The sequence below is a fragment of the Drosophila innubila genome (assembly GCF_004354385.1).
Source record: "Drosophila innubila isolate TH190305 chromosome 2L unlocalized genomic scaffold, UK_Dinn_1.0 4_B_2L, whole genome shotgun sequence".
NCBI classification, from domain to species: domain Eukaryota; kingdom Metazoa; phylum Arthropoda; class Insecta; order Diptera; family Drosophilidae; genus Drosophila; species Drosophila innubila.
In genome coordinates this window covers 25,597,265-25,622,635 of record NW_022995372.1, presented here as the reverse complement: position 1 = coordinate 25,622,635, position 25,371 = coordinate 25,597,265, and the positions used below count along the sequence as shown (strand labels likewise).

The window sequence follows — 25,371 nt, the reverse complement described above, 5'->3', positions numbered from 1 at the left end:
TAACATTTAGATCACGAATACTTTTTTAATGGATTGAAAATTTCGGATCAGTACATATATACTGCCCCCGGACATGCTTTATAAAAGCATTACAAGAGGCTAGAATAGTTTTTAATAATACATCTAGATATCGTAAGATAAGATTATATAATAACTACAATTAAATTTATTCTTTAATTGGTGGAAATACGTAGTCATCGCTCAGACTGTTAATGTCCACATATGTTGTCTTTGGACTTAATACCTTGTATAGCGCATCAAAGGTGGGTCGCTCCTCGGGATCCTCAAGCCAGCACTGTAACATTATGGTATACACTTGAGGTGTACAAATGTCAGGTCGCTCCAGGCGATTGCCCGACAGTAGAAACGGTATCAGCTCGCTGTTACTAATTGTTGGATAAGGGGACGCGCCTAATGTGCCAATCTCCCAAAGCACCACACCATAGGCCCAAATATCGCTTTTGCTGGAGTATAAGTTATCTCGAATAGCCTCAATTGACAGCCAGCGCAATGGCAACTGCATGTAAATGTTATCAATTAATAATAGAGTCACCCTTTAAAATCCTTCAAGTGCTGCCTGTAAAACTTACTTTTCGTGTCCTTGTGTTCGTATATATGCCATGTCTCGAAAGTCCGAAATCAGAAATCTTTAATGTCTTGTTGTTGTCAATAAGCACATTGCGGGCCGCCAGGTCACTGTAAAGTGAGAAGAGTTTCAGATGATTGCACAACAAAAACAGGTTTTTAAAATTAAAAAAAAATTCACTGAGAGATTACCAGGATAGTCACATCTCATGGGATATTACATCTACTAGTACAAATATTTTTTAGCGTCTAATAGAGTTGTGTTGAAAAAGTAGGTATCTTTGACATTTCACTAACATTGAACAAAGTTGTTCTAATGAAAACATTTTGCTAGCATTGGAAAAAGTAGTGTTAATTAAATTGTATTTCTCTAGCATTGAAAAAATTATTGTGAAAGAGTATAATAAAAATTTCATTTAATAACTAGTGGGCCGGTGCAACAGTCGAGCATACTCGACTGTCGGACTATGGTAAAAACTAATAATGGAAAAAGCTAAAGAATATTTAGTTAGCTTAAATGCATATTCTATCAGATTGGTTACGATGTGTGATAAAACATAAAAGATTTTCATACTAAGACTTGATTTTCGTCCGATCGGTCCTATTACAGCTATATAATATAGTTGTCCGATTTAAACCAACTTTGGACAAGCTATATAAAACCAAGTCTTATGTATATTGTATCAGTTTGGTTACGATATCTCATAAAACAAAAGTTTTTCATGCTAAGATCGGTCATATGACAGCTATATGATATAGTGCTCCGATTTGAACCAACTTTGGAATGGAAACATAAAGCCAAGTTTTATGTATATTCTATAAGTTTGGATACGATACCTGTTGGAATACCCCTATTCAACATACAAAAATATCATTATGCAACACTACTTCAAGTTTTGCCTTGTACATATGGTGTGGTCACACTTTAAGTTATGAACCTTCTTCTTTTTCTGTGCTTCGAACTGTGTAAATGTGGTGTCGGTGTTGCGATTATAAAACGAGCTAAATAACTGAATATAAACTATAATTTAAATAAACAAACTGTCTTTCATTTTTTATATCAGTCAGCGTAGTTTTTAACAGGTTATGGGCCCATGCAGAGATTTAAACAATAGCGTTCAGTTGTGAATTTAAGCTCCCTAGCTGTGTGTGTGTAACAAAAAAGTAGCATGAAAAGGGCAAAGCGTAATATAAAGCCTTTTGATGGAGAAAAATATTCCGTCTGGAAATTTAGAATCAGGGCTTTATTTGCCGAATTAGATGTTTTGAAAGTTGTTGACGAACAGATGCCTGAAAAGTGGATGACACGTGAAAACGCGCAGAGCGAGTAGCAAAAAGTACGCTTATAGAATATTTGAGCGACTCTTTCTTGAATTTCGCAACAAGCGACACATCGGCGTGTCGAATTCTCAAGAATTTGGACGCCATATACGAGCGAAAGATTTTGGCTTCGCAACTTGCGGTGCGCAAAAGATTACTTTCACTCAAGCTAGCGAGCGATATCTCACTTTTGAGCCACTTTAACGTTTTTGATGAGTTAGTGAGTGAATTGTTAGCTGCAGGTGCCAAAATCGAGGAAATGGACAAGGTATCGCATTTGCTTCTGACCTTGCCTCCGTCTTACGATGGTGTTATCACGGCAATAGAAACGTTAACGGAGGAGAACTTGACATTAGCGTTTGTTAAAAATAGGTTGCTAGATCAACAGATCAAGATTAAAAGCGACAATAATGACACTAGTAGAAAAGTAATGAAGGTATTTGTCCAAAATAATAACAATCATGGATACAAGTTTAAAAATAGGGTGATCAAACCAAAGAAAACATTCAAGAGCAAACCTAAAAGTTTTATTAAATGTCATTATTGTAAGAAAGATGGGCACATGAAAAAGGATTGCTATCACTACAAAAACTCAATAAATGATGAAAAATAAAGAAAATAAACAAGCTCAGCTCGCAACATCACAGCACGGTTTTTCATTTATGCTAAAATCTGTTAAACCTAACACATCGGTGATGGATAAACTCGAATTTATTCTGGATTCTGGAGCAAGTGATCATCTAATAAATGATGAGTCATTGTATGCTGACAGTATGGAATTGGAGCATCCACTTAAGATCGCCGTAGCCAAACAAGGCGAATTCATCTACGCAACTAAGCGTGGTATTGTGCAGTTGCACAATGACTATGAAATAGCACTGGAGGATGTTCTTTACTGCAAGGATGTTCTTTACTGTAAAGCGACTGCAAGAGGCAGGAATGTCGATTCATTTTCACGGTAACGGTGTCCCCATTTCCAAAGATGGGTTGACAGTTGTGAAAAAATCAGGTACGTTGAATAATATACCGATTATTAAATTATTTAAATTTCAATAATTATCAGTTGTGACATGAAAGGCTTGGCCATATAAGCAAGGGTAAATTGCTAGAAATTAAAAGAAGCAATCTATTCAGTGACAACAGTCTTCTTAATAATTTAGAGTTGTCTGATGAAATATGCGAGCCATGTTTAAATGGAAAACAAGCTAGGTTGCCATTCAAACAATTTAAAGATAAAAGTTATTCACTCAGATGTTTGTGGCCCTATCACACCAGTTACCCTGAATGACAAAAACTACTATGTAATCTTCGTAGATCAGTTTACACATTACTGTGTAACTTATTTAATGAAATATAAGTCAGATGTATACAACATGTTTCAAGATTTTGTAGCGAAGAGTGAAGCTCACTTCAATCTCAAAATTGTTAATTTGTATATAGTCAATGGTAGAGAATACCTGTCTAATGAGATGAGAAAGCTCGGGCCATGGTAAATGGTGCAAAATTAGATAAAACTTTCTGGAGAGAAGCCGTGTTAACAGCAACATATTTAGTTAACAGAATTCCAAGCAGAGCGCTTGCTAATACTGAAATGACCCCATACGAGATGTGGCACAACAGAAAGCCCAATTTAAAAAATTTATGAGTGTTTGGCTCAACTGCTTATGTGCACAATAAAAATAAAAAAGGGAAGTTTGATGTTAAATCATACAAAAGTATCCTTGTAGGTTATGAGCCAAATGGTTTTACATTATGGGATGCTGCTAATAAAAAATTTATTGTTGCTAGGGATGTTGTTGTTGATGAAACTAATATGGTCAATTCTAGAGCCATCAAGTATAACACAGATTTCCTGAAAGATAGTAAGGAAAGTGAAAATGAAAATTTCCCGAATGAAAATAAGGAAAGTAAGAAAATTGAATTCCCGAATGAAATCAACGAATGTGATAAAACAGAATCTCTGAAAGACAGTAAGGAATCTGATCATGAAAATTTTCCGAATGAAAATAGGAAAAGAAAACAAACTGATCTCCTGAATGAAATTAAGGAATCACACTTCCAGAATGAGAGTACGGAAGCTAAAACACCTGAGCAGCCAGGTGAAATTGGATCTGATAAGAATCCAATTATATTTTATGGTATTGACAACAACAATAAGGATATCAATATAACAAGTAGGAGAAGTGAAAGATTAAAGTTCAAGCCCCAGATATCCTACAATGAAGACGATTATAGTTTGAACAAAATAATATTAAATGCTCATACTATTTTTAATGATGTCCCAAATACTTTTGATGAAATAAAATTTAGAAACGATAAATCTTTGTGGGAGGAAGCCATAAAAACAGAGCTGGCTGCTCATGACATAAATAATACCTGGACAATAACAAATGAGCCTGAGAACAAAAACATTGTGTATTTTCTGTTAAATATAATCAACTAGGAAATCCACTAAAATACAAGGCTAGGCTAGTTGCACGAGGGCTTACTCAAAAGTACCAAGTCGATTATGATGAAACATTTTCTATATGAAACTTCCTCAAGGTGTATCAAGCAATGGCGAAAATGTTTGTAAATTGAATAAGGCAATTTACGGGCTCAAACAAGCAGCTAGATGCTGGTTTGAAGTATTTGAGCAGGCATTGAAAGAATGTGAGTTTTCGAACTCTCCGGTAGATCACTGTATATACATTATTAAGTGGAGAATAATGTTATTTGCCTTGAATATATTTCCACAGATAACCAACTTGCTGACATCTTTACAAAACCATTGCCTGCTGGAAGATTCGTCGAACTACGAGAGAAGTTGGGTTTACTTCAAGATGACTAAACCATTTGTTCATCGAAGCAGAATATATTTTTTTCTTCAGTTTGATTATTAATGACAAAGATTGTCATATGAATTTACTGAATTAATAAATTTTTTTTTTAAATTTTTTTTTATCAAAACTATTGCATTGTTAAGTTGCTAAATATTAAGTTATGAAATGTGAATTTAATCTTATGTTAACATTTGAAAGTGATCTGATCGGGTTTTCTGGGTTTTCCCCGTATCCTCGTAGCAAATGCTAAATCGCGTAATACTTCCCAGAATGAACACCAGCCACATTGGAATAAGTCTATGATAAAACGAAATTAATATGATTTACTAATTTGATTAGTTTAAACTTTAAAAATGTTATTTTTGAGGGGGCGTGTTGGAATACCCCTATTCAACATACAAAAATATCACTATGCAACACTACTTTAAGTTTTGCCTTGTAAATATGGTGTGGTCACAGTTTAAGTTATGAACCTTCTTCTTTTTCTGTGCTTCGAACTGTGTACATGTGGTGTCGGTGTTGCGATTACAAAACGAGTTAGATAACTGAATATAAACTATAATTTAAATAAACAAACTGTCTTTCATTTTTAATATCGGTCAGCGTAGTTTTCAACAATATCTTATAAAACTAAAAAGTTTCTCATACTTAGTTTGGTGTCTCTATCTTTTATAGTCTCTGAGATCCAGGCGCTCATACAGACGGACAGGCAGACGGACAGACAGACAGACGGACATTGCTATATCGACTCGGCCATTGATGCTGATCAAGAAAATATATACTTTATAGGGTCTGCCACGTCTCCTTCTGCCTGTTACGCACATATTCGTTAAAACAAACCCAATACAAATACAAAAAATTGAACAGTCCGTTACCATGGTCTTGACTCTAGTCCATGTGATAAATAACAGGAAACTTCATCCACAGGGTGGATCTGCAAGGACTTGACATTCGCCTACTCAGTACAAATTACTGCATACTTTTAAGTGCTTGAGTTGCTTAAAAACATTAATCTGCACTAATTACCGTTATATTTATCTGATATTGGTTCATCTGGGATGATTGGTGAAGATGGGGCTGTGCTTGTTGTTTGTGTTTTGCATGAAATGTTGAGATGCTGGGATAATGTTTTTTTGGAGCGCTCATTCAAGCACTCCCTCAATGGCATGCGCTGCAGGATGGCTGAGTAATTTTAAACAGCCAAGAGGATGAGCTAATGGTTCGGCGTTGTGAACGAACCATATTTATGGACTGTAGGCTGCCCTTTAATTTCATCGAATTGTGAAATACTTAACGTTTGTACGTATGTGGAGTGTCGTTGTGTGTGTGATATTGTAATGAAGTGCGCTTGATGCATCTGTTGGTAATTCACTAGTTTGTGAATTAAAATTTTGTGGATGTGTAATTCACTAATTTGTGTCGAATTATATTGATTTTCAACTATGCAGCAGACGACGTATATGTTAGACAAGAAAGTATCAAACCGAAACGAATATCATTTTCTGTTAGGTATTCAGTTATGTTTTGTCGGTTATGCAAAATCTTCTTATATCATATTTGTAGAGATTTTGGGCTAAAAAAAAAATAATAATAAGTTGTAGAAATTTTCAAACGTTAATAACCCCATTAATTTCAAAAATGATCTACTTAATACGACCAATACTCAAATTTAAAAACAATTTTATTTTCAAAAACGATTATTACTCCTTAATAACATAATTAAATTTAATGCTTTATTGAACCGAAACTAACCGCAATATATAAATCGGTTACTGATCCCTGCTTTTGGTTTGAATAATTTCGGTTTCGGTATACTAAAAATATGTTTTGTTTCTGTTAGAAATTCAGTTACGTTTACCAAATTTAATCTGTTAATCCTGGTTAAAGGCTTAAATACAGTTTTAATCCCTTTTTGTTTGAAAAATGTTTAAGATTTCTGTGTAAATGCATTCAAATGTACTACATACTATACATAATAGCGAAAATGTATTTGAATTTGTAACAATAAGTAACCGTGATGCCAAATCCCCACAGTAAGCTTTAGCAACTAATTTGTTTTATCAAAGACAATAATAGGGAACAACATCCTTTCAGCGTAAACAATATCCTAAAGCTGATGCCAACACTACTAAGAAAATTAAGTGTTCCTTTCCAAAGGAGAAAGTAGAGCAATATGAGAATTTAAAAATTTAAATTGTTGAACATAACATAAACTTCGGATTCCGAGTAACGCACTAACGCAGCAATTTAATATGTATGTATGACTTACCGATGTGTAATCTCTTGCTCCTCCAGAAAGCGCATTCCATTCGCAATTTGCAGTGCAAAATGATGCAATTCCTTGTTGTCGAGTATGTACTCGAATGGTTCGTCATCCTCCACAATGGTATATGTAGCTATGTTTAATGCATTAATTATTAATATAACAAAATATGTCTGTTTCGGTTTAATTAGCAACTCACTTTCCGAAAAAGAGGGCATCGGCAGCTTGTGGGCAACATCATTGCTTGTAGCATCACCAGAAGCTGGAAAAGGGGAAGAGCTGGAGGATATGGATTTATCCAGCTCGTTGCTTTGGCTGGAGGCCTTTAATTCGATATAGTTAACGGTCTGGGACTTTGCAGCACCTCCAGAGTTGGGCCTAACAGTTTTACAGCTTGTTGAATTAGCATTGCGTGATTTAGATTGTCCTAATTCCTGACGCACTGCACGCAAATAATTTAACTAATAGAAAAAGCACATTGGTTAAAATTCGATGTAAATGATTATAATCATACCAGATTGCCACGCCCCACATACTCCATGATCATCAAATATGGCGCCCGGATGGTGCAGCAGCCCAAGAAGCAAACCACATTATGATGAGTGCCCACGCCCTTCAGCATCTCGATTTCCGAAAGAAATTCAGCAACCTCATCAGCCGATGGATTTGCTAAATTCATAATCATATTTTTAATTTTTTCTATCAATTTTATTTAAATTACTAACCCTTCAGCTGCTTAACGGCCACAATTGTTGTGCCCCGCATTCGCCGTAGGTTGACGGCTGTCGCCTCATGGACACGCCCAAAGGCGCCCTCGCCCAACATTTGTCCGATGTGAATAGCCGAGTGTGGCACCTCGAATATATCCGCCAGACCCAGAGCCTGTGATTGCTGTAGAATTTAAATTTAAAGTGAAAAGTGTATGGATAGATATTGTTATTATTATAATTTCAGTTCGTTAGTTAAAATATCATGCCAATTAATGCTGCAGGCCTTTACAGTTGAAAACATATGAATCGATACGTTAAACTAGTTACAGAGTATAGCTTTGGCTGATGAGCTTTCACTGGACATATTTCATTAAATTTAATAAACAATATTTTTGTTTGATTGGCCGCTTACCTCCACATACTTATCCACATAGTTAATGTTATCTTCCATTCTGTGAATATAAAAAACAGAATTTCGACTAGGAGGGAGGAGGAATAACAGGGATGACTTACTGAACTGACGCAGCACCAAAGGATTGCATGTAAATTTGCTCTTTTTGTATCTGTGCATTGTTTCTGGTTCGTCGACGACGCAACAAAAACAGTAATAATCCGGTAAGAATCACGGCTATAAGCAAGGTTGCCATTATGATGAGAGAATTGTTCTGCAATGGGAGCAAAATATAGAATTAGAAATGACTTCCCTAATAAATATATGCCCTTACCAAATTTGCATCGTTGTTTAGTATTTGGGGATGAGGGGGCACTGTTTAGAGATATTCCGTTATAAAACACTCATAAGTGTAATCAGTTATTCACTAATCCTGTTGTTATAGCTCACCTAGAAATTTGAAAACACTTCGTTGCCCCTCACATCCATTGGAGTCTATAATAAGCGCCTGGAGGTTAAGGGAGGCCTTATCCTTCAATTGTTTGTTCAGCTTTATGGTCATGTTTCCATCATATCCCTTGACTGTTGGCTTAAAGTTCAATTCACTGACATTGTACACCCGGTTGACCAGATTTTTTAGAACACCACCCCAGGGCAGCGAGGGATTGCTTTCCTCATTGATTCTGTTGGTAATGAATTTACTTTATTGAACAAGATAAGACTTTTGCAATCATTCGCAAACTCTCAACAAATATGGTAATTCGAAGCAATGAAGTAACTGTCATTAATTGCAAAACAAGTATAGCCATTTCCCTAACGGCGTTAAAAGAAATAACAATAAAGAAAATGAGCTCAGGTCAATCTAGCACTTATTAGGCCCTGAGTGCCAAGGAGGATAATAACAAACTGGTACTGATTTTGAAATGGATTTATTTTTATATTGTATGCAAGAATCACAATCTTATAGAAGACTAGAGTGCACTAAGATGTAAAAATAAATATGTATCGTATATAATATATGTATACTATATATATTAAAGTAAAGAATTGGTAGTAAAATAGATTTAAGGTATGTCGGTAACTATAAATATAGCACAACAGCTTATGAACTCTTGTGACGAGAGAGTGTACAGGGGCAGAATCGTCTAGCATGATCGCAACGCAAGCAAGAGCAAGAATATTCCTTGCATATTTTTTTACCCGTTACTTAAAAAATAAGTAAAAGGGTAAATTGTGTTCGTTGAAATGTATGTAACAGGGAGAAGAAGGCATCTCCGACCCCATAAAGTATATACATTCTTGAGCACGTACGTCTATATGAACAAAAGGATCTCAGAGACTATAAGAGATAGAAAAACCAAGTTTTGCAAATCAAGTTTGTTTAAATTTAATCCACGCCCCCTTCCACCCCACAAATCGCGAAAAACCACCACACCCACAATTTCTAAGATAATAGGTTTTTAAAGAGTATTACCGTTATCTATTATTATTGTTTATTTATCTATACTTAATCGCATCAAGATCGGACAAGTAGATCGGCAGAAATAGCTAATTATAATTCTTAAAGCAATACAAGCTCCTAAAATCATGCAGTAGCTTGTATATATTTTGAAATTTTTTTTTATTTTTTTAATTTATATATTCTATTTTAACAAGTATTCTGCTACCTTAAGTAGCAACTTAATCTAGTTTTACAAGTAAGGGAAACAAAAAATGTAGGACAGGTAATACATATGGGCATTTCCACAGAAAGGTCCACAGGGTAGGACCGGGTAGGACCGTATGTAGGCGGTCTTCCGTTTTAAAAGTATAAATGGAAGAGCAATAAATATTTCTTTTCGAGATTATTTACTATGTGTTAAGAACTGATTTCCTGACGTTTTTATACATATATGATTATTCTGGGTTTTCCCCGATCTGTGAATTTTACTGCTAGTAGGTTATAATATTTTCTTTTGTTTCATAGGAAAAAATAAATATAAAAATGCAACTAGAAGTATTCTTAAAAAGCGAAAAACTGAAGAGCCTATGTAAACGGTCCTGGCGGTTTGAGCGGAAAAAAATATGTCCGTTAGCTTGCATCACATGGGAATAACGTTCGCGACTTTTAGCGATAACTTTTGCTATTTGTTGCATCAAAAGCCTCATCATTAGTTATTAGTATGTTAGTCGTGCATTTTTTGTAAAATTATATAAGCTGAGACTTTTTCGGAGAGTAGTTTTATGTGCGCACTCATACATAATCTTAAAAGATCATTCAGGCATGTTCTACAAATTTTCTATGAAAAAGCATAGAAAAGCAGTACTGTACATAAACTGCCCCAATATTATTGTATAAAATAAAATAGATTTTCAAATAAAAAAAAATGTCTACCAGGTGTATTCTACTAATTCATAAGAGCGATAAAGCAACAGAAAAGCAATTGTTGGTGTTCCTGAAAAAAAGAAACCATTACTTTCAATTGTCTAAAAAAATTTGAGAGATTTGACAAAATTAAATATTTATTAAATGGAACTAAAATATCTTTTAATTGAATAAGAATGCAAAAAAAAACTAGTCGGCCGGTGCTACAGTCGAGCATACTCGACTGTCGGAGACCCCGTACTTACTATCCAAAATCAGTCACTTCTAAAAACTAAATAATATTTAAGATTACCATAAACTCTTATATATTAAATATACTTATAGTATATATGCCTTAGAGTCTTATGTTTAACACTATTTAATAACACTAGTCACACTAATTATCTTAAAATGGAACACTTGGTAGCACAACAAAATCAAATTTCAAAATCACTTGTACACAGCGCGCACAAAAGAGTTGAAAAAGAGTCAGTTTAAACTTTAAAGTCAAATAGACATACATATGCATTAATCATTAGGAAGAGCAGGACATCCATATGTGCAATTCAAAGATCTGTTAAGTGCACACATACATACATATGTTGGCACGCGCCAAAACAAAAGAAGTTTCTAGCTAAGCATTCATATATATAAACATGCGTTTATGCATATTTGGCTATGTTAAGCATAAGTGAAACCTTAACAGAGAATAAATTAAAACTGCATGTTAAACATGCTAAATGTTAAATCAAATAGTAAAATAATTGAAAACCAAAAAAAGACAAATTTACTAAAAACATAAATTTACACAGTAAATTTATAATAAACATGAAATTAACATAGAATTTTAACTTTACGTTTATATAAATACCAATGTAAAATTATTTAAATGAAATTTTTAAACATGTATTCAATATTAAATGTCAGTATAACATTCATAAATAACAATTTCAATAAATTGTAAAAATTAAAAAAAAAAGCTTTAGTTCAGCTGGAAAAAAAGTTGTTCCCGCCGGGAATCGAACCCGCGACAAAATTGCAAAAATTTTCAAAAGACAAAGGCTCAAAGTGTTGAGCCACTCTCGCACTTATGTCTTTATCCTCCTAAATGGCCATATTGCTTGTTTTAGTGCTCAATTAAAAAGTAAAAGAAATAATTTATATTTTAACATTTTAAATAAGCACTGAGTTTGCTTTAATATAAAATGAAATTGAATTCGAACATAAATAAATTAAAAATCTTTCGCCCACGGCAGGACTCGAACCCACGAGTACTGTCCGACTCCGCGACTCAGTACACTACGCCACCGAAACTCACGTCTGAATGGACGCCAATTTGTTATATAATATGTTAATATAAATTTTTTGTTTTATCAAGATATTCAAGTTTTAATTACTGCCAACGCGCCATCAACGAATTTAACAGCAAAATTTATTATTTGAATATCTTCGCTATTTACTGTGCGATCAGAATGAAATTTTCAGCAAAAATTTAGGACAATTATATCTTCATCTGTGCAAAATCTGGAATTTCTGGCTTTCAAAATGCTCTTATAATTTGGATATGAAATTTTCAATGTCGATTTGCAGGCGGTTAAGGGGGCGTGGCTGATTTTTGAAACAAACTTGATCTGCCTGCAGTATAGAGGAACCTACATACCAAGTTTGGTGTCTCTAGCTCTTATAGTCTCCGAGATCTAGGTGTTCATACAGACAGACAGACAGACGGACAGACAGACAGACAGACAGACGGACATTGCTATATCGACTCGACTATTGATGCTGATCAAGAATATATGTACTTTATAGGGTCTGCCACGCCTCCTTCTACCTGTTACGCACATATTCGGTAAAACAAACCCAATAGACCCCTGTACTTTTTTTAAGTACGGGGTCTAAATATGCTCGAAAATATTATATCTCCGACATTTTAGGAACACCAACATTTCATACAGTTGTTTCAAAAACATTTCTCTTCAAAATCCCTAGAGATTTCTTGAACACACCTGTAAAGCAAATTTAAAATTTTTTTTACCAAATACTTCAATAATTAAAAATGTTGTTAATATTTTCTGTATCTTTTATGAATATTACCTCAGCTGAAATATATACTCAAAACCTTTCAAGCACTAAGATTGAACCCCTGCCTACGCCCTTGAGTTTAGCAGTGCTTTTTTTCAAGATTTTTATGACTCATTCAATGCTTTCCAAGACGCTCAGACACCAGTTTCACCTACAGTATAGGTCCTATGCCCATCGATATAGAAGAATTATCCACATCAACTGCATGCATCAAGCCTTTCTAAGGCATCCGATCTACAATGCCAACACTTGAACCAACTGTTCCTGAAATCCAATCTACTTCCCGTCGTGTTCTGGTGCAAGATTCAAGGAGTTATTGTAAATTCGATATTGTGGAAAGATAACAACATATTTTTGGGTGGTACCACTCCTCAGAGCCCATCCCAATGAGAAAAGAGCTAAAGCACTGCAATATGGTAGGATGCAGAAGCTATATATAGAAATCAGTTGCCCCCAAATAAATTAGGAATACAATACTCACATTGAAAGGAGTCCCTTTGGTGGAAGGCCTTATCGGCAGTTACAATCCAAGGACAAAGAGCGAAAACATAAAGAAAGCTGTTCTACTATATAACGAGTGGATTTTCGATCATTTCGTGAAAGAAAGTTTCCGACTCAATCTATAAGATCGGAGAGCAGCTAAAGCAAGCAGAGTTCTTTACAAAAATAGCAGAAGGACTTGTTTCCTTCAAGGAAATGGCATGCGATGACTTGACCGGCTTGGCAATCACTGGAAACGAGCTGTTCATCTGACATCAGATCAAGATAGACAGTATTTTGGTTAAAATTAATGCTCAATCTATGCAGATCAATCTCCCAAAAAAAATAAATTTTAAAACATCTTACTTAAAAAAATAACTATAAATAAGGCTTTTCCACATTTTACATACATAGTAACGGTCAACTCAAGTAATTGTTCATTTGAAATTGCTTATAAATTTATATCTTTTATAATAGTCTCTTAAATTTAAGTAAATTGGGTATTAACAGTTATATAAGTGATTACCAACTCAAAAACGCGTGCAATATTCCTTTGTCATGCAGGCGAACGGCCATATTTTTTTCCGCTGAAGCCGACAAGACCGTCTACAGACGTTCCTCAGTATTTTTCACATGGCGGTCGTATCAACCAAAGGAATGTTATGAATTTTAAAACTTAAGCTTATTTAACCTTTATCTTCTTATAAAATAAATATCACATTGATTGTATGATTATTTCGATTTTGCCTGCTAGAGGGTTAAAATTAATCAAAAATTCACATCTTGTCAAATTTTCTTCCGGAAACGAATTAAAGTTACTTGTTACACAATTTATCCACATTTAGCCCACTATACCGGAAATACCGACTGCACATCTCTACAAATTGAGTTTTTAGACCCCGTACTTAAAAAAAGTACAGGGGTCTATTGGGTTTGTTTTACCGAATATGTGCGTAACAGGTAGAAGGAGGCGCGGCAGACCCTATAAAGTATATATATTCTTGATCAGCATCAATAGTCGAGTCGATATAGCAATGTCCGTCTGTCTGTCTGTCTGTCTGTCTGTCTGTCTGTCTGTCTGTCTGTCTGTCCGTCTGTCTGTCTGTCTGTATGAACACCTAGATCTCGGAGACTATAAGAGCTAGAGACACCAAACTTGGTATGTAGGTTCCTCTATACTGCAGGCAGATCAAGTTTGTTTCAAAAATTCAGCCACGCCCCTTAACCGCCTGCAAATCGACATTGAAAATTTCATATCCAAATTATAAGAACATTTTGAAAGCCAGAAATTCCAGATTTTGCACAGATGAAGATATAATTGTCCTAAATTTTTGCTGAAAATTTCATTCTGATCGCACAGTAAATAGCGAAAATATTCAAATAATAAATTTTGCTGTTAAATTCGTTGATGGCGCGTTGGCAGTAATTAAAACTTGAATATCTTGATAAAACAAAAAATTTATATTAACATATTATATAACAAATTGGCGTCCATTCAGACGTGAGCTTCGGTGGCGCAGTGTACTGAGTCGCGGAGTCGGACAGTGCTCGTGGGTTCGAGTCCTGCCATGGGCGAAAGATTTTTAATTTATTTATGTTCGAATTCAATTTCATTTTATATTAAAACAAACTCAGTGCTTATTTAAAATGTTAAAATATAAATTATTTCTTTTACTTTTTAATTGAGCACTAAAACAAGCAATATGGCCATTTAGGAGGATAAAGACATAAGTGCGAGAGTGGCTCAACACTTTGAGCCTTTGTCTTTTGAAAATTTTTGCAATTTTGTCGCGGGTTCGATTCCCGGCGGGAACAACTTTTTTTCCAGCTGAACTAAAGCTTTTTTTTTTAATTTTTACAATTTATTGAAATTGTTATTTATGAATGTTATACTGACATTTAATATTGAATACATGTTTAAAAATTTCATTTAAATAATTTTACATTGGTATTTATATAAACGTTAAGTTACAATTCTATGTTAATTTCATGTTTATTATAAATTTACTTTGTAAATTTATGTTTTTAGTAAATTTGTCTTTTTGGTTTTCAATTATTTTACTATTTGATTTAACATTTAGCATGTTTAACATGCAGTTTTAATTTATTCTCTGTTAAGGTTTCACTTATGCTTAACATAGCCAAATATGCATAAACGCATGTTTATATATATGAATGCTTAGCTAGAAACTTCTTTTGTTTTGGCGCGTGCCAAAATGTATGTGTGCACTTAACAGATCTTTGAATTGCACATATGGATGTCCTGCTCTTCCTAATGATTAATGCATATGTATGTCTATTTGACTTTAAACTGACTCTTTTTCAACTCTTTTGTGCGCGCTGTGTACAAGTGATTTTGAAATTTGATTTTGTTGTGCTACCAAGGCCTCCACGTGGTGTTCCCTGGGTGCCGATAAAATTTTTAATTATATCGGAAGCAAATTCGAGCGGCGACAAATTTAATATATAAGAGTTTATGGTAATCTTAAATATTATTTTTTAGTTTTTAGAAGTGACTGATTTTGGATAGTAAGTACGGGGTCTCCGACAGTCGAGTATGCTCGACTGTAGCACCGGCCGACTAGTTTTTTATATTTTTGTCTGTTTTCTGAAAAATTGACTTCCAAAATGGAGTGTATGTATTATAATAATTACTTGATGCTATCTGTCTTCCATCATCAAAATGTTAATCAAAATGCAAAGAAAACACTTCACTTTAGAAATACAAGTGTGTAAAATACTTAAAATGTTAATATATATTAATTTATGCATACATAAATTCTCTATAAAATGTCAGAGAAATTTATGTAACTTAACGTCATGTTGCGTAACGTGTCATACTAAGGCTAATAAAAATTTAATTTGAAGAGATTTTTAATTTCTATTTTTCTCAAAACCAACTTCTATTTTTGAAACGCAATGTCATCGCATATTTTTGCTTATATTTTTTTATCGAAATGGACGATTGTTTTCATCTTATTCAGTAAATATAGTTAACTGCAACTTATTTAAATAAACAATTTTTTAATAATTTTATTTTTGTTTGTTTTTGTCACATTGCGGCTATAGACGTGCCCATACATGTAAAGTAGTATAGGTAGTTAAAAGGACCATATACGTAGTAGATGTCGAGCTAGTACGAGCCCAAACCACTATTAATTCGTACGGCATGTTTTTTTACGCGTATGCAATGTTTAACATACGATATTTGCAATGATAATGCAAATTTCAGATCCAAATATATTTTTCCCTAAAAGACAATTTTATTCTCTATAAGATAGAAGAAAAACTTTTTTTGTAATTCCAACAACAACAATAACAACCGTAATTTATTTGAATGCTTCGTTTAACTGATAACAAAAATTTGACCACTATTAATTCGTACGCTGCGTAAGTTTAGCTTATAATCTTAGAAGAAGATCAAAACAAAAGCAAACACTGTAACATAATCACTATTAACTTATAATCTGTAAATAATGGTGCAATGCAGAAGGCGAAAGAATAGAATTGCTTCACATTATTCTAAGTTTAGCAACCATGGCACGTGGTAAGCCCATTTGCACTGAGATAAGAAATTTAGTTATTGAAAATTATAAATCTGGACAGACATTTGGCAATATAGCTAAGCAATTAGAACTGTCTAAGTCGTCGGTACAAGGAATTATACAATTCCTTAAGTCAAATGGTAATATTGACAATAAAACTGCCAAAAGAGGCCGAACATCGACAATAACGGCTCGTGATAAAAGAGCCCTGGCCACAATTGTCAAGAGTGATCGCCGCAAATCTTTAAGAAATGTGGCATCTGAGTGGTCGAAGAAAATTGGAAAGACTTATAAGCGTGAATGGACACGTCTCCAGATGAGAGATATTGGATATCGCTTCTATAAAGTATGTATTACGACTAGTTATATTACATTCATAAGAGATAATTATTTTGTAGGCCAAGGAAAAACCATTGCTTACACTTCGTCAAAAGAAGAAGCGTTTGCAATGGTGTCGGGAGAGGATGCCATGGACTCAAAGACAATGGAACACCATCATATTTAGCGATGAAGCTAAATTTGATGTGTATGTCGGTGAAGCGTACCATAACCACTGTCTTAAAAAGACTTTCAAGTATCCAGCAAGCACTATGGTGTGGGGTTGCATGTCTGCCAAAGGAGTGGGACAGCTGCATTTTATTGAAGGCAATATCAATGCTGAAAAATACGAAAATATTTTGGAAGAGAGTTTGCTGCCATCTATACCAAAACTGGCCGACTGTAGAGAGTTTACGTTTCAGCAGGATGGAGCAGCACCACACACTGCCAAGCGAACAAAAAATTGGCTGGAATGTAAACAAATTAAGGTCTTAGATTGGCCGTCAAGCAGTCCAGATCTCAATCCAATTGAGAATATTTGGGGAATCATGAAGAGAAATTTGAGAAACGAGCCTCAAAGAACCCTTCCAGATTTGAAAAAGAAGCTGCAAGACATATGGAATTCAATTTCAAGAGAGCAATGCCAAAATTTAATAAAATTTATGCCAAAGCGTTGTAGATGTGTAGTAAAAGTCAAAGGCGATGTTATCCAATATTAATATTAAATAAAAGGATAAAAAACTATATATTTTTAAGTCATTTTCTGAACCGTACGAATTAATAGTGGTCAAATTTTTGTTATCAGTTAAACGAAGCATTCAAATAAATTACGGTTATTATTGTTGTTGTTGGAATTACAAAAAAAGTTTTTCTTCTATCTTATAGATAATAAAATTGTCTCTTAGGGAAAAATATATTTTGATCTGAAATCTGCATTATCATTGCAAATATCGTATGTTAAACATTGCATACGCGTAAAAAAGCATGCCGTACGAATTAATAGTGGTTTGGGCTCGTAGCACAATGCGAAGATTGTGTACATTCTAAAGGTGTCGTTGTGCGAGCAACATTCCCAGTAGAACTAAAATTCCCTGTTCATGATTTTCACTTACGTTTACTTGATGTTGTGGTCATTTTTTTTGACGTTTCATTATTAGTGTTGTAATAATTCTTCTGGCGTCAACTGGCCGCTGACTTTTTGAAACAAAAAATTGAAATCAATGGGTGCATTATTGTTAAGCTAAAAATTGTAACTCCCGTGGCTCGATGGCTAGAGTCGCCGAACTTTTCAGTTCGGGGCCCTGGTTCGAACACCACTAGAACACCATAAGTAAAACAAAAATTTAATACAATTCAAGTTAAAAGAAAGAAAAAAACAAAGTAAAACAAAGTAATAAAAAACCAAAAAAAAAAAACTCAAAATGAAAAACAATACGTTTGAAATAATTATTTTTTTAGTTTAGTGCCTGGGGATTTTTTGGCAGAGTTCCACGAGGAGTCACAAACGTTTCTTGTTAGGGAAACGTTGAGAAATGTGTAGGGAAGCTTCCTCATTCCTCGTTCCTAGGAACTCCCAATGTTAAATTCCTCAATCATTTTCATAGAAACGGATCGATGTTTCCTCAATGACCAGGGAATGTTAATTAACTTTTCCCCAATATTTCTTTGAGGTCCAGTTCTGCTAGGTTGTTTGTAAACTACTGTTAAATAAACATATCACCTTACATTTGGGGGCTCAACCTTATCGAAGAAACTGATCAAATTTAAATGTCTAACCGTCTTCTGAACAGGAAGCAGACCGCTACTTTAGCTTGCTCGCCATTTTTGACGATACAACAACAACTTTTGACGCTGTGCTCAAATATCTTATGACCCCCGCCCCCCTCTATAAAACAAAACAACAACCACATAGCAAATGCGCGTCGCTAGACGATGGACAGCAACAACAACCACACAGATTTTTGACAGCGAACTATTTCACACGATCATATGCAAAGACATGTCTTTGTGCACATAGATACATATGTATATGTGTGTTTGTTTTTTAGGGTGGACTGTGTACATACATATATGCGACTATAGAAATACCCATCATATTTATCACTGCGGATGGCAGTTCGCGTTAGTGACGAAAGCAGCACGAAGGGTGCGAAAGGTGACTAACAATATATACAGCTAAGTTGGAAAATTTTCTACGACTGTCCGATCAGATCGAGCTATAAACCGCTCGAAAGGTTTAGTCCTAACTTACAAAATGACATACTAAAACATTTTCTAACCAACCTGGGTCATGAGATACTGGGGTGTAAGTGGGAGGGGAGAAATTTAAATGATTGCAGCTAACGGGGCTGTTGGGTCCTTTTGGTAAAATGTTGTATTTTTTAACAATTCTACTTAAAAATACGCGTCGATTGATACCTCAATCACCCAAATCCGATAACTGGTTCAAAAGATAAATAAATTTGAAAATTTTAGTGGACTTCTCAAAATGAAATGAATAGTCAGTTTGTTTGTCTGTTTGTCTGTTTGCATCAAAGCGCTAAAGAAGCTTAAATGTAATGATGGGGATTTATTCCTTTTCGAAAATCTAGAAATGTTTGTTCTACGACTTTTTGAAAAAACCGCTAGTTTAGCGGGAAAACGCTAAATCCCGCTATAATTGAAACCTCAACAGTTTCCAAACCAAAGAAGCTACAGATATGTTCTATATATCATTTTAAAGGTGTGTTTGAGGGTAACTTTTTTTCTTAAGTACTCAGGTAAAATACAGGTGAAATATAGTTTTTTAGCTTACATTTTTGCGATTTCTGACAAAACGGCTCTAACGATTTCTGTTAAATTTTAATATGTTGTATTACGTACAATTCCGCGTTTTTTGGTGTATGGTTGAGGGGTTTGGAAGATATTACCTGTTAAGTGAATAAATACATTTTTCTATCGGTCGAAAATCACGTTTTAGTACGAAAAACTTTTTGGTTTTATGAGATATCTCAACCAAACTGATACTATATGCATTTAACTGGACTTTACTTTAACTTATCCTGACCAAAGTTGGATCAAATCATATAGCTTTCATAGAACCGATCGGGTCAAAATTAGGTTTTAGTATGAAAAACTTTTTTGTTTAGTGAGATAGTTTTAAGAATTCTGACCGAAGTTAGTTCTTGTCGCACCACTACATCATAGCTGTCATAGGACCAATCGGGCGAAAATCAAGTTTTACTGTGAAATCCTTTTTTGTTTTATGAGATATCTCAACCAAACTAATACAATATGCATTTAACTTGGTTTTATATATCCTGACCAAAGTTGTTTCAAATCGGACCACTATATCATATAGCTGTCATAGAACCGATCGGGTCAAAGTTAGGTTTTAGTATAAAAAACATTTTTGTTCAGTGAGATATTTTAACCAAATTGATAGCATATGCATTTAAGTCAGTTTTAAAAATCCTGACCGAAGCTAGTTCTTATCGGACCACTATATCATATAGCCAATCGGTCCAATATTCCAATATATTTACGAGATATCGTAACCAAACTAATAGAATATGCATTTAAATTAGACTTATATATTCTGACAAAAGTTGGTTCTAATCGAACCACTATATCATATAGCTGTCATACCACCGATCGGTCGAAATCCAAGTCTTAGTATGAAAAACTTATTTTTTTCATAGTAAGTACGGGGTCTCCGTCAGTAGAGTATGCTCGGCTGTAGCAACGCGAGCAAAGCGAGCAGCAACTAAACTTATATATTTTACTATTTGCCTGCATTAATGATAAACTTACAATGTCAAAAGCAAAAGCAATTGCAATAATTTCTGATATCCCACAAAAAAACCTCTACACGAGGTAAAAGTCTAATGACGAAAGCAATTTCTAGCCCCAAAATTTCTTATATTCAATTTTGTGACGAACAAAATTTAGTTTTATCTAAAAATTATCTATGCAATTGAAAAGAGACCGCCAACTTATTCTTATCTCTAAATTCATCACAAATCGCCCTCTATGTGGGTTTTTTATTTTTATTTTTTTTTATTTAGAGGTAAGCTCCACCTTACAGACAATTACCAATGTATGAAATAGTTATAACTTTTCTGTAAAAAGTGGAAGCTCGATATTGATTTTAGACCCATGGTTTCTTTATAGATTGTGCTTTGTGCTTTTTTTTACTCCATACAAATTGACCCACTCTAGTGTACATACATACAACTAAAGTACATACCGTGCGTCAAGTTATGCCCTGTCCTCACTAATGAACTTTTATAGAAAAAATCGGTGCTATCGATAAGTATGTAACTTTCTGTCCCCATTACATAGCATTTGCATTTAGCATTTAATTTAGCTTACAAATCATTTTGTCAGGATGTATAATACCAGCAAACAAACAAAAAACTTTTTCATATCAAAACTTCATTTCGATGTATCGATCCTATGGCAGCTATATGATATAGTTGACCGATTTTAATCAAATTTGGTCAGGATGTATTTTATCAGCCCAGATGCATATTATATCAGTTTGCCTCTGATATCTCAAAAAATAAAAAAAATTTCCTACTAAAACTTCATTTTCGATGTATCGTTCCTATGGCAGCTTTATGATATAGTTAACCGATATTAACCCAATTTGGTCAGGATGTATATTTGGTTCCAATATCTCAACAAACACAAAACTTTTTCAAACTAAAACTTCATTTTCTATGTATCGTTCCTATGGCAGCTATATGATATAGTGGTCCGATCCAAAAATAAAAATAAACTTGATCTGCATATGGTATCCAGGAACCTACATACCAAGTTTGAAGTCTCTAGCTTTTATTGTTTCTGATGGTTTCTGAGATCGACGCGTTTAAACAGACGGACGGACGGACAGACAGACAGACGGACATAACTCAATCGATTCGGCTGTTGATCCTGATCAAGAATATATATACTGCCAAACACATTATACTCTTTTTTGCCCATTTCCAATGGGCTCAGGGTATAAAAATTGATACTTTTGTAAAGCCCTTTTTTTTTGTGAACCGAAACCAAACCAGTATTTTAAAACCGAAACTTGAATATAACCGGTAACCGTTACGAGACCGATATTGAAAGATTTTGCGTAACCTTTAACCGAAAACCTTAATGCGAGCATAACCGTAACCGTAACTGTAACCGATATTCGTTTCGGTTTTAATCCCTGGTATAGCGTATTACTACTTCCACTTCGTTAGTAAAAACAGACCTAAAGACCTTTCTATCGGAACTTTTTCTGAGAGTGTGCTGTGTATCATGAACACCATGAATTCTTCTTCCTCTTTAAATTAAATACTTACTTGACTTGCATATTATAGGTTTGTAAAGTCTCGTGCAGATGACTGTCCTGCTCTTTGCGTAGTTGCTCGCTGGCTTGAATGGTGAAGGCAATGTTTATTGTATCATTGGCTTGCATTTTGGCCCTAGCAAGTACTTTGGGTGGCATCGGCGACAGCTGACATGAGCATTTGCCGGCCACACAATCTGCAAGTTGATTTCAAGAATCATATGATATCGGGTTGTGAATATGAGTACTTTTCTCTTACGTGGTATAAATACACGCATTGAGCGTCGAGCGAGTAAATTCGATGTCTCCACTGTAACATTGTATTGGCAACCGAACATATAATTGCAATCGACAGATTCCACATTGGGATTCGGACTCTGTGGCAAATAAATGTATTTTGAGGGTTTTCCCTTAATTGTGTACTCACTGCAGGGGGCGTCCGGACAGCGAGTGCTATTTACAGCACTCACAAGTATATTGTATGTGGTATCTAAGGAAAAAAAGGTTCTATAATTGGTCTTTTAATTCAGTTGTAAAAATATTTTTACCTATGGGCAAGTTGTCTTGCCAGTGCACCTGTAGTCGAGGAATTTTTTGCATAAACAGTGAGACATTTACGCTTAAACCTGTGATTTCACCTTTTAAAAGTTTTACCTATAAAAAAAAATTTAGGATTTTTACAGAGAATTTTGCAAGTTAGTTTCCAGTAACTCTTGCCATTTAAATTGCAGCTAATTGTATGTTCATTGAACTTTTCTCGCAGATCTAATGGATTATATATTATAAGCAAGGCTGCAAACCACCAAAATGTTCGAAAAGGTACGGTTCAGTTGTTTGAGCCATAGAATAAGACTTAGTGTCTGTTCGCGAAACGGTTTATATACACCCTCAACCCAAGGATTGGCCTCGAACCTTGGCTCAGCTTAATACAACAAAGTATTTTTACTTTAAATTCTTTCTTGAAATTGTAAGTAATCTAAATTTATTCCAAAATTTAAATGTGACTTATTTTTATCCAAAGTCTCAAATAGTTTAAAAGCATAAAATTTATGTTTAACCTAACTTATTATTTAAGAAAAGGGTTAGGTTTAGGTTCGGACTAGCGAGGTAAATAATTTCAAAGGTTCGGTTTGATTAAAAACCCAAACCGAACCGTTACTACCGTTTTGCAGCCTTGATTATAAGTAGTTATTACCATCTTGAGCTCAAGGGATTAATCAAATAATATATTACTGTTACTTACATTCAGATTATGCCTTTGCCCATCAATGCTGTTAGATCCTATGGGTATTGGAATATTATTATTCGCAATTCTGAGAGAATTATTGCTGTTGCTGGTGTTGTCTATGCTATTGCCCGAAGTTGTAAATGTTGTAGATATTGTTGTCATTTTATCTTGATGCTCGGAAATTAGATCCGTTGGCATTAAAGTCGATACAGGGACGCGGCTAACATTCTGTGGGGCTACAACTCCAACCACATTGCCAAGCAATAATAAGAGTGCCGTGCACGAGATTAAAATATTACAGATCTCCAAGTGCAACATTCTTGAAGTTCAATTTACTCATAGTTCTGATTGATGATAGCACCGCTTTCTGTAATTAAATAAAATTTTGGATCATTTAAATATAACAATTTTAAATAAAAATATTAATTAATAAAAAAAAAAAACACGGAAATTGGCATTGTGCACTGTGCACAATAAGGGTGAGCTTCTTTGTACATAAAAATTACTTATTGCGCATTATCGAATGCCAACTTTCTATTATTTTTTTTATTAATTTAATAACTTTTGTTCGTCACAAAATTGAATATCAGAAATTTTTGGGCTAGAAATTGCTTTCGTCACTAGACTTTTACTACGTGTAGAGGTTTTGTTTTGTGGGATATCAGAAATTTATGCTATTGCTTTTGACATTGTAACTTTATCATTAATGCAGGCAGATAGTAAAATATATAAATTTATTTGTTGAATTTTTTTCATATTTAAAAACATATTTTCTTTAATTGTAAAGAAAACTATGGTCAAGCATACTCTACTTTCGAAGATCTCGTACTTTTTATGAAAAAAAAGTTTTTCATACTAAGTCTTGGATTTCGCCCAATCGGTCCTACGACAGCTATATGATATAGTGGATCGTTTAAAACCAATATGGTCAGGATCTATAAGTCAAACTTATATGCATATTCTATTAGTTTGGTTTCGATATCTCGTAATAAAATAATTTTTTTTAAAACTAAGACTTAATATTGGACCGATCGGTCCTATGACAGTCATATAGCTATAGTGGTCCGATTTGAACCAACTTTGGTCAGGATATATAAAACAAAGTTAAATGCATATTGTATTTGTTTGGTTGAGATATCTCATAAAACAAAAAAGGTTTTCACAGTAAAACTTGATTTTCGCCCGATTGGTCCTATGACAGCTATATGATATAGTGGTCCGATAAGAACCAACTTCGGGCAGGATGTATAAAACTAACTTAAATGCATATTTTATCAATTTGGCTTAAATATCTCATAAAACAAAAAAGTTTTTTATACTAAAACCTTATTTTGACCCGATCGGTCCTATGACAGCTATATAATATAGTTCCGATTTGAAGCAACTTTGATCAGGATATATAAAACCAAGTTAAATGCATATTGTACCGGTTTGGTTGAGATATCTCATAAATCCAAAAAGTTTTTTGTGTTAAAAGGTGATTTTCGACCGATAGAAAAAAGTAAATATTCAGTTAACATGTAATATCTTCCAAGCCCCTCAGCCATAATTTATGTTTCACATACCAAAAAACGCGACGTACTACAGCATACTCAAATTTAATAAAAATCGTTAGAGCCGTTTTGTCAAAAACCGTCAAAATGTACGCTAAAAAACCTTATTTCACCTGTAAAATGTTACCTGAGTACCTTAGAAAGGTACGCCTAAAAGCCCTTAAACACACCTTTCAACTGATATATAGAACATATCTGTAGCTTCTGTAGCTTCAAACATTTCTAGATATTCGAAAAGAAATAAATCCCATCATTACATCTAATGTATTTTAGCACTTTAATGCAAACAGAAAAACAAATTGACTTTTCATTTCATTTTGAGAAGTCCATTAAAATTTTGAAATTTATTTATCTTTTGAACCAGTTATGGGTTTTTAATGATCGATATATCAATCGACGCGAATTTTCGATTAGAATTTTTT

The 25,371-nt window shown here is 34.2% G+C and overlaps 1 protein-coding gene across 1 annotated transcript in view; it reads right to left on the bottom strand.

The window, feature by feature from the left end:
- Positions 1 to 44: 44 nt before the first annotated feature.
- Positions 45 to 25,371, bottom strand: part of LOC117780439 (vascular endothelial growth factor receptor 2) — a 43,863-nt gene continuing 18,536 nt past the window's right edge. The window contains exons 2-15 of the mRNA XM_034616975.1: positions 23,412 to 23,764; positions 22,717 to 22,822; positions 22,428 to 22,658; positions 22,182 to 22,365; positions 8,542 to 8,774; positions 8,426 to 8,466; positions 8,214 to 8,365; positions 8,113 to 8,152; positions 7,716 to 7,881; positions 7,505 to 7,659; positions 7,190 to 7,451; positions 6,997 to 7,123; positions 591 to 696; positions 45 to 517 (exon numbers count right to left, since the gene is read on the bottom strand). Of these exons, the coding sequence (XP_034472866.1) occupies positions 167 to 517; positions 591 to 696; positions 6,997 to 7,123; positions 7,190 to 7,451; positions 7,505 to 7,659; positions 7,716 to 7,881; positions 8,113 to 8,152; positions 8,214 to 8,365; positions 8,426 to 8,466; positions 8,542 to 8,774; positions 22,182 to 22,365; positions 22,428 to 22,658; positions 22,717 to 22,822; positions 23,412 to 23,714 (2,457 nt within the window). The 5' untranslated portion in view covers positions 23,715 to 23,764 and the 3' untranslated portion in view covers positions 45 to 166. The remainder of the gene's footprint in view (positions 518 to 590; positions 697 to 6,996; positions 7,124 to 7,189; positions 7,452 to 7,504; positions 7,660 to 7,715; positions 7,882 to 8,112; positions 8,153 to 8,213; positions 8,366 to 8,425; positions 8,467 to 8,541; positions 8,775 to 22,181; positions 22,366 to 22,427; positions 22,659 to 22,716; positions 22,823 to 23,411; positions 23,765 to 25,371) is intronic.